Source organism: Macrobrachium nipponense, chromosome 10 (assembly GCF_015104395.2).
Source record: "Macrobrachium nipponense isolate FS-2020 chromosome 10, ASM1510439v2, whole genome shotgun sequence".
In the NCBI taxonomy this organism is placed as follows: Eukaryota; Metazoa; Arthropoda; class Malacostraca; order Decapoda; family Palaemonidae; genus Macrobrachium; species Macrobrachium nipponense.
Window position 1 is genome coordinate 109,426,402 of NC_087204.1, and position 11,319 is coordinate 109,437,720.

General features: G+C 31.0%; 1 protein-coding gene across 1 annotated transcript; it reads left to right on the forward strand.

Annotated features, from left to right (window-relative positions):
* Window positions 1-624: 624 nt before the first annotated feature.
* Window positions 625-7,519, forward strand: LOC135224094 (cuticle protein 19-like). The gene is made up of 2 exons (XM_064263003.1): window positions 625-943; window positions 7,362-7,519. Exons 1-2 carry the CDS (start codon window positions 625-627, stop codon window positions 7,517-7,519), a joined length of 477 nt encoding a protein of 158 aa, XP_064119073.1.
* Window positions 7,520-11,319: the final 3,800 nt, after the last annotated feature.

Below are 11,319 nucleotides of genomic sequence, written 5' to 3' on the forward strand. Positions count from 1 at the left end.
AAACTAGTTTTACTTTCAAAATTAGTTTTAAATATGGCGGTAACTTGTCATATTTCCCTTGACCAGTATTTGACCAGTATTACACGAGAGGACATTCGTCTATTGATGCAAATTTCAATTAAATATTTCTCCATTCAACTTTTGATGTAAATTCGTATTAAACATTACATGTTGGTTATAATTATAATGCAGAATACATTTTAAGTAGTTTAAAAACCTATATACCTTTTCTATGAAAAGAATGTAAACTGAAAGATCAGCAGGTTCGATATTGGTAAATTATCTATTATTATTATTATTATTATTATTATTATTTATTAGAGACGAGACCATTCTCTGGGAGCAGCGAGCGTTGATAATAATGGCTGTTTTTTTCTACGGCATTCAATTTGTATAGTCTTCTCCATTCGTCTTATAATGGTGACTGTACGACGAATAGAGAAGTTATTATTATTATTATATTCACAAGATAAACCCTACCCATATGAAACAAGCCTCAGGGCCACTGACATGAAACTGTTATACTTTTTACCCTTCAGTCATATCTCCCAGACTATTTGTAACCGTTATCTTTCCCTCTGCAACTCAATTCACAATCGCCACCATTTATTCCTCCAGAAGGGGATGCCTTTCAACTTCGACTACGCAGTCAACGATTCACTACAAGGGGTGGGCCTAGGACTACGGCACAAGTCCAACTCCGACGGTAATCTCGTGACCGGCGAATACCACGTCCTCCTCCCCGACGGTCGCACTCAGAATCGTCACCTACACGCCGACCACTACAAGGGATACCAGGCTGAGGTCAGGTACGAGGGCGAGGCCAAGTACCCTGAACCTGCTCCCTACCATGCCCCAAAGCCCTCCTACCACCCAACTCCGGCTTATGGACACCCAAAACCCCAGCTTACGGACATCCCACTCCTGCTTATGGTGCTCCCAAGTATTAATGTTCCATTTAAAAGAGATAGGAATTTATATATCATATATATATATATATATATATAATATATATATATATATAATATATATACATATATATATACATATATATATATATAATATATTATATATATATATATATATATATATACTATATATATATATTATATATATATATATATATATATATATATATATATATAGATATATATATAGTATATATATTACTACATGTACATTTGCAGAATGATAGATATATATAAACCTATATATATATATATATATATATATATATATATATATAAATATATATACATATATTATATACATATATATATACTATATATATATATATATATATTATATATATATACATATATATATATATATATATATATATATATATATATATATATATATATATAGATATATATATAGATCATATATACTCAACATGTACAGCAGAATGATAGATATAAGGTTTCTTTGTATGATTCCACTTTGTTCTTAAATTTTGTTTGAATACTGCATATACCATCTTGAATTTCCCTAAACTAGTTTCACTATCAAGAAAATTAGTTTTAAAATGATTTACGCAAGGCATCATCACATAACAGAACAGAAAATATTCATAAAAATTGTCGTAATTTTAAATGTGAATGGCGCGATTAATACGAGCCTGGCCCTCAAGAGCCACTGAAGCCTATAATAATAATAATAATAATAATAATAATAATAATAATAATAATAATAATAATAATAATAATAATAATATTCCTAACGTCTACACTGATGAGTCGAAAGTCTGTTTTTTACATAGAAATATATCTTAATATATATTTGTGGATTTTTTAACAATATGTTCTTCACGAGACTGTGAATTTCTCAATAATAATAATAATAATAATAATAATAATAATAATAATAATAATAATAATATTACTACTACTATTAATCACAAAATAATTCGTTCCGTAAAGTATCGTCACATAAATGAAAGAAAAAAAATATGGAAATAAATTGTCGCAATGTTACAGCAATGTAATACGTTCTAGCTTGCGGAGGGTAGTGTCTCCCAGTGACCTAAAAATGGGTCGTGCATTTAGCACAAAATCTCTGCCTGAAGCGGAAGGGATACTTATCTATTTACGGTTTAAATCACTGGGCTGCTGGATGTGAACTTATACGTTTTTCTTTCCCCTCCTCATTCCGCCGTTAGCATGGCCTGTTGCGAGGGCATTGCGCAATACACAATAACTAGGGCTATAAGCTACTACACAAACACACACGCACGCATATATATATATATATATATATATATATATATATATATATATATATATATATATATACAATATATATATATATATATATATGTATATATATATATATATATATATATATATATATATATATATATTAGTAACAATTTAATATACCGTAAGAGTACTTTCTTCCAAGTAGGCATACATCTACATAAACGTGCCTGATCTCTACATATCTTAGCGCATACAGATCAAAAGCCAATAGCAAGCCTTAAAACTGAAGTAATTATCCTAATTATTTATCTCGGATAACTTTTTATACATAAATTTAAAAAAAAATACCCAAATGAATTATAATGTGATGCTATCTGCAGTCATAGCAAAGGTCTTAGGCGTAAATTACGCAGGCAATGCTGCAAGGCTTCGGTAAAGATATTATCTAAGAGATCAAATAAAAACAAGGAAAAGGTTAGCAAATACATAAAAAAAACCCAACCACGACAAAAAAAAAAAAGAGGAAGTAAATGAGAGGAAAACGTGTGAAAAAGGTTTAGCTGGGAAGTAATATAATGTCTTTAGTGCGTTTCTTCAAGCTAAAGAAGCAACTTCATAAAAAAAAAGAAAAAAAAAAAGTAGGTATTGAAGTGGTCGGGGCGTAGCTGATTAGAGAATAAAAGAATAAAATATTGAATTTAGGCAAGGCCAAGTGTTGGGACCTAAGAGGTCATTCAGCGCTGAAACGGAAATTGACTGTAGAACTGAAATAGAATTTAGGCCAAAGGTCATTCAGCGCTAAGAAGGAACTGAGAGTGAAAAGGTCTGGAAGGTGTAACAGGATGAAAACCTCAAAGCAGTTACACTACGAAGCAAGTGTTAGGATTAGGAAGAACGAGAATGTGAACGGAGGTGCAGTAAAAGTAACGAAAGGGGTTGCAACTAGAATCCGAAGGGACGCTGCAAAGAGCTTTTTAAAGTAATACTTACAGTGCACCGCATGAGTTGCACTGATGGCATTAGCCTCTCTACGGAGGGTCGTCATTGACGAACAAATATATTTAAGAAATCCACTGACACATTCGGAGCATGACGCTCTGAAATTGTAGTATGTTGATTCCTTAAATACATAATTTTGTTACCCAATTGTGGAAGCTTTTCAAGTTTCAAAGTTCGATAGTGATCTGTTATTATAGTATCATTCGTGAAGCCTACACATTCTTATGGAATCAGACAACGCGGACAACATCTACGGAAATAAAAACGCTCCCCGTTTTTGTTTTTGAAGTAAAAACAAAAAAAAAAAAAAAAACACTGGAAACAAAATACAAGACAAACAAACAATTCAAAAAAAAAAAAACACTGTGAAATAACCAAACAAAACAAAAAAAACTGAACAAATACAAGACAACACATTTAAAAAAAAACACTGAAATAAAAAAAAAAAAACGGAACAAATACAAGACAGACACATTTAAAAAAACACTGTGAAATAACAAAACAAAAAAAAAAAACTGAACAAATACAAGACAAACACATTTAAAAAAAACACTGAAATAACAAAAAAAAAAAAAAAAAAAAAAAAAAAACTGAACAAATACAAGACAGACACATTTAAAAACCCAGGAAAAAAACGAAACACAAGACAAACACACACAAAAAAAACACTGAATCAACTTCCTGTTGCAGAATTAAGAGCAAACCTGCTGTTGAGATATTCAGGAATGCAAGAGATGTAAAAGGGAATCATTTTGCGAGGAATGTTAAGCCTGGAAAAACCAATGATTATATTTATCTTTATATTTTACTAGGTGTATATATATATATATATATTATATATATATATATATACAGTTTTTCATCAGTACCTGTAACATGGGAATGAGATGTACGTATTAACCTCCACGAGGGAGAATTTCCATTAAATTCACCAGAGACGATGAGTGATTATTATTTATAGTTTTCATAACGATTTTGAATAATGTACAACCTCCCCAACTCACATCCTCCCCAATAAAGAATATAGTTGGACAACTCCAAAACTGAAGAACCAAAAGGAATAATAATTAAAAAAAAAAAAAAAGTCTTTTACAAGAAAACCATAAATGTGTTTCAGAGTCCATAATGGATATGGAAATGAAAAAATTAAAGCGAAAAAGAGACCACAAACATACATAAACACACAATATATATAAATATATATCTATCTTATATATATATATATATATATATATATATACATATATTTTACATATACATATATAAATATATACACTACTTAGATATATATATATATATATATATATATATATATATATATATATATATATAATGTGTGTGTGTACTACGTATAAACTTAGGAATATTATGTATCTGTGTGTGTGTGTGTGCGTGTGTGTGTGTGCATAAACGTATGAAACACGTATTTAACTTCATTCTTTACTATGAATGAAAATTCTCACTACTGTAACACTAAAACATTTTTATTTATATATAACCCCCCACCGAAGTAGAAATCCTAAACTCTAACACTGATGATTCAACACAGAAAGCTACGAGTTGTGAGCCAACAGCAGATAATGAGCAATAAAGAACTTGACGACGCAACTTACGATTCGACCGACGATGGTAAATAGGAATTTGAACGGTCATTTCTCTCTTTGGTGGCTCCAGCGCCTTCGTCTCCCGCCAAGGCTAAGAGAAACTCCGAAATATTTAGGAGATCATAGGTGGCTATATATTAATATAACTTTGTTTTGGATCTATATATATATAGATATATATACTATATATATATATATATATATATATATATTTATATATATATATGCACTCACTCACACACACACACACACACACACACACACACACACACACACACATATATATATATATATATATATATATATATATATATATATATATATATATATATATACAATTTATCAAATTTAATATATATATAAATATAAATATATATATATATATATATATATATATATATATATATGGTGTGTGTGTGTGTGTGTGTGTGTGTTGTGTGTGTGAGTGAGTGCATAATATTAAAGAAATATATATTACATATATAAATAATTAGAATATCATATACTAATATATATATATATTATATTATTATATATATATAATGGTTTGCTTTACATACAATACATACTAGCATACAAAGATATACTCACAAAATAATGCAATACTGCTTACATCAGTCCAGTACCTACTATTCACATTGTGAGCAGTATATTAAATAACGTAAACGTGCAAATGAAAAAATATCTAAAATCAAATATGAACGCAATTTGGGAGTGCAATAGTTTTTCTTTTCATTTGAAATTTATCTTGATATAACATTCTATGTTCTAGTGACTCTTTTAATCGTTTAAACGGAAGACTATATTAGAACAACTCCCATTGTAAGGAGGCTGTGTTTACAAAGTATATTAAATATCTGGTATGACTTCCATTTATACGAATTCTTCGATATGAGAAAGTGATATAGACACAAAATGTATACTAAAAGATCGGAAGCACATGACTTTTATATTTACGTATGCGTTATTTTCCTTCTGATTTTACGGGTTTGCAGTTCGGAACTGGAAAATATTGACGTATAATTTGGCCTGGAAGCCGATGACTTGGAAAAATGTAATGCGCTCCATCGGACTGTAAAAACTTCCATTACTGGATAATTTGCATCTGGATAAGGATATTTATTCACACACACACACACACACAACATACACACACACACACACACACACACACACATATATACATATATATATATATATATATATATATATCTAATAAAAGGAGCCCATAAAAACACCAAAATGTAGAGAGAAAAGTACTATATTTCAGAGACTGTGTCTCTCTCTTCAGGTATATGAATGAGAAAAGTTTACAGAAAAGGTGGTATTATACCAAGAGATTCGTCCACAAGTAAGCCAATTTAGGTCACCCCCGCTGATAATCTTCCTTTAATTTAATCTTCTTAAGCGTTGGTTTGAATGAACACTGCGTCGACGATGTCCGATGTCCATTTCCTTTTGAGATGTTCATTACCTGCTTCTCTTTTATTAAGGAACCGATTCCATCATTTGACTCTTGTACCGGCAGTTGCTGCTATAAATTACACGTGACATATTCCAGTTTATTCTTATGGTAGTTCATTTATAATGATTGAAAATAGCCGAGTTCTGTTGTCCATACCTAACTGACCGTTTGTGTTGTATTAATCTCTGGGGAAGTGATTTACCTGTAAATCCGATGTAAGATTGGTCACAGTCCTGGCATGGGATCTCATATACCCCAGAGTCTTTGGGCGGTGTCTTTTGTTGGACGTTAATCAGGGATTTGGCTAAGGTATTTGGGTAGGTAAATGCAAAAGGGTTGGATTTCCAAGGTTGTGAGTTACTCTCTTAATCGTCTCCAGGTGGGGAATTTTTATTTTATTGTTGGGTTGGGGTGTCTCTGGTACTTGTCTTTAGGGGGTCGGTAGAAAATTACGTTTGCTTTTTGAATTGCTTTCTCAATTATATGTCAGGATACATTAAAGATGAGAGAGAGACAGCAGTCTCTGAAATATAGTACTTTTCTCTCTACATTTTGGTGTTTTTATGGGCTCCTTTTATTAGATGGAATTCTGTTGTTACAGAACACTTTTACCAGTCATATATATATATATATATATATATATATATATATATATATATATATATATATATATATATATATATACTACATATATATATATATATATATACACACAAAATTATACATATATATATACATGTATATATATGTGTGTATGTATATGTATACGTAATATACATATATATATATATATATATATATATATATATATATATATATATATATATGCATATGTATGTGTGTGTGTTTGCGTGTGTGTGTGTGTGTGTGTGTGTGTTTGAGTGTGTTTAAGTAATTTTGTGTAAACTTGCGTGGGTTTAAATCGACAGAAAACAAACAACCAAAATAAAAAACAAATTTAAAAAAAACACCCAAAACATCCAGGTGACGTCGCATCCCCCAAACCGTATACTTTTAAGGAAACTTAACGACATCCCTCCCCTCGTGATTATGAGACTCACAAGAGTATATATTAATAACGCGGTTTCCCAGATGCCGCCCTTCCAAGACCGCCAAAAAAATGGGCTATAACCACCGCTGCCGCCGCCGCTCCCATACCGCCGACACCACACCACCAATACAGTAGCCTTCACATAGCAAGAAATTCACTTTCAAGATCGCATACCTTCTCGAACGAGATTCGACGATAACTTGAGCGATTCAGAGCGATGCTCTTGTTTACATTTGAACGGAGCCCCGCCTAGTAACGCAAGCATGTTTTTTTTTTTTTTTGAGAGAGAGAGAGATGATCGACTTGATTTTTGTCACACAGCGGAGCCAGTAAGGTCATTTTCCTGACGAGAGAATAAGTATTTGGTGGGGGAAAAACATCTATATTCGTAGGTGCACCCAGTTCCTCTACACACGTAAATATATATATATATATTTTATATGAAACGTTTTTCTTAGAAAATGCCCAACAGTTTCGTCCTACAATGGACCTCTTCTTGGACCGTTTATTAATAAACGCTCCATGGAGAGGTCCAATGGAAGACGAAACTGTTGAGCATTTTCTAAGGAAAACTTTTCATTTTCCTATGTGGAATACGATTGAATTAACATATCTTTGTGCCTAAGAAAATTACCAGTACTATATATATATATATATATATATATATATATATATATATATATATATATATATATATATATATATATATATATCCATATATATATATATATATATATATGTATATATATATATATATATATATATATATATATATATATATAAACGCAACTAGATACAAGGAAACTCTATGAAACGGCAATCTCGCACATAAAAATCCTATGATTAGGGAAACATTGACAGCTAATAATCAGATATCATTGGATGGGGTTCATGAAACATAACGGAAAAAGATTAATCTTTTCTTAGACAAATTAAAACTAAAAACGGCTAGATATTCATCGTTTAAAAGTAACGTATACTACGGATGATCACCATAAATCATGATCACTATCCTTTTACAACAAAAAATAAGTATGGAAATCTCCTCTTATTAAATGTAATTATATAATTCTCTACTTCAGCATACATAAATTCGATATTTCCTGTACGGAAAAAATTAATTATGTGGAAACCTCATACATTAAGGGAATATCAATTAAGCCACATTCAGTAAACTTTATAATCCCCTTTGGAGAAGGAAGTCAAACAAAAGATTTTCTCACTTTACAATAATATTTACCCAGTCATGATAATAATAATAATAATAATAATAATAATAATAATAATAATAATAATAATAATCATAGGAGCACTAGGCACGATCCCAAGATCCCTGAAAAGGAATCTAGAAAAACTAGAGGCTGAAGTAGCTCCAGGACTCATGCAGAAGAGTGTGATCCTAGAAACGGCACACATAGTAAGAAAAGTGATGGACTCCTAAGGAGGCAGGATGCAACCCGGAACCCCACACTATAAATACCACCCAGTCGAATTGGAGGACTGTGATAGAGCAAAAAAAAAATAATAATAATAATAATAATAATAATTGCAAGAAATCTCAATTACGAGGGCACAAGCCATGTTCTTTGAGGTCCATAGTAATTTACTTATGGTAGCAGAACAGAGGAGAGAAGGTTGGATGCTTTTGAGATGAAGCTGCTGAGGAGGATACTTGGCATTAAATGGGACGATTATGTTAGGAATGAAGACATCAGGATGAAATTGAGGCCAATGGGCAGTCAGTATCAGGCTGAAGAGGGGAAGGCTGAAATGGTTTGGACATGTTGAGAGGATGGATGGGAATAGAGACCCCAGGAGAGCACTGAGAGCAATACAAATAGAAAGAAGACCGCTGGGGAGACCAAGAACGAGGTGGATAGACAAGACAGGGATCTTGAGGATGAAATCCAGAACCCAGAGGAAGCGAGGGAAATGGCTCGGGATAGTGACAGAAAGAGGAACTGTATCAGCCTTATGCCACTGGCCAGTGGCAGGAAGATAAAGTCAAGTAAAGTAAGTAGCAGCGGTAACATTTTATATAACTATATAAAAGTTTTCGAACACTACCTTGGGTTCATCTTCAGGCAAAAGCTTTTATATAGTCTCAGAAAATGTTACTACTGCTACCATCAGCATATTATTTTGGACCTCAAAAAACAACAACAACAACTACAATAATAATAATAATAATAATAATAATAATAATAATAATAATAATAATAATAATACATTATATTTTGTGAAAAACACCGAGCATCGAATGAGGAACGCCTAAACAGAAGATAAACATAAGCCCGAACACTTTGGAATCAATACACAGCGATGGAAACGCTCCTTCAGTCATATTAATAATCATGTGCACCTCCTTGGAGAAGGAAGTGAATAAAGATGAGATCCTACGGAAGGATCAGAATAAAGAGACCTTACCATTCACTTCCTTTTCGTAATGAGACTGACACCACCGGATTACGATAAGAGTAGCTTCAGGTAATGGAATAATTACAATGAAAGTAGCTTAGGGGAAGACAGTCACTGATCGACTTTTGATGCCAAAAAGAACAGGAAAAAATGCGTCGCTTGCTGGGTTTTGAAAAAAAGCTATCAATTTACAACAAAAATAGCATGTGGAAAGGTAGTCACTTGTTAACTTTGATACTATCAGATTTCTATAAAAGGAGCGTGAAAAAAGGTGGCCACTGCCCGCCCGCTGTTGATACAATCAAATTACAATAAAGTAGCATACGGCCAAGTAGTCACATATTGAATTTTCATAAAAGTAGCACGAACAAAAGCAGTAAATTACTTGCTTTTGAGGCTATCAAATCACAATTAAAAGCGGCAAAAGTAGCAATTAAATTACAGCAGTGACTTGATGCATAGAAGTAAGTTATGTACCTTTGATTCATATGTTTCAACTTAAGCAAAAATTTATAACAATAGAGAACATGAAAAGTAATAAACATGAAATTCTAAATTTTATCAAGAAAAATCTAAAAATATGAATATTTTTAGAACGACCATTTTCTGGGATATTATGACCAAGATTTTTAGTAATTTGTATTTTCGTAACATACATACCCGAGGTCTTTACGTATGAAAATACGCAAATCTAAATGTTTAACTTATAATAAACCAGAACAAGTTAATAAATCTATAAAATCTAAATGTTTAACTTTTAACAAACCAGAAAAATTAAGACACCTATACAAATCTAAATGTATAATTTATGACAACGCAGAAAAAACTAATAAATCTATAAAAATCTAAACGTATAACTTTTAATAAACCAGAAAAAATTAAGAAACCTATAAAAATCTAAATGTATAATTCATAATAACGCATAAAAAGCTAATAAATCTATAAAAATCTAAACGTATACCTTATAATAAAGCATAAAAAATTAATAAACCTATAAAAATTTAAATGTATAGCTATTAATAAACGAAAAGAAATTAATGAATCTATAAAAATCTAAAGGTTTAACTTATAATAAAACAATAAATTAATAAGTCTATGAAAATCTAAATGTATATAACTTAATAATAAACCAGAAAAAAATTAATAAATCTATAAAATCTAAATGTATATAACTTAATAATAAACCAGAAAAAAATTAATAAATCTATAAAATCTAAATGTATTTAACTTAATAATAAACCAGAGAAGGTTAATAAATCTATAACAAATTTAAATGCATAACTTGTAGTAATCCAAAGCAATTGTGAAAATTATAAAACTAAATGCATAGCTTGTACTAAAGCAGAAAAATACTGATAAAAAAATTAAATGCATAACTTGAAAGAAACACGAAAAAAGCTAAAAATAAAACAAAATAAAAAATCTAAAAGTATACCTCTAAAAAAACCGTGACCACCAACGGAGATCATAAAACAACACGCCCTGCATTTGATTGCTGGGTGTGTTTGTTTGTGCTTTTGATAATTGGGTGGGTTTGTTGGTGCTTCGTGGTCCAGTGGACTGAATCGCAAAAGGGAAATT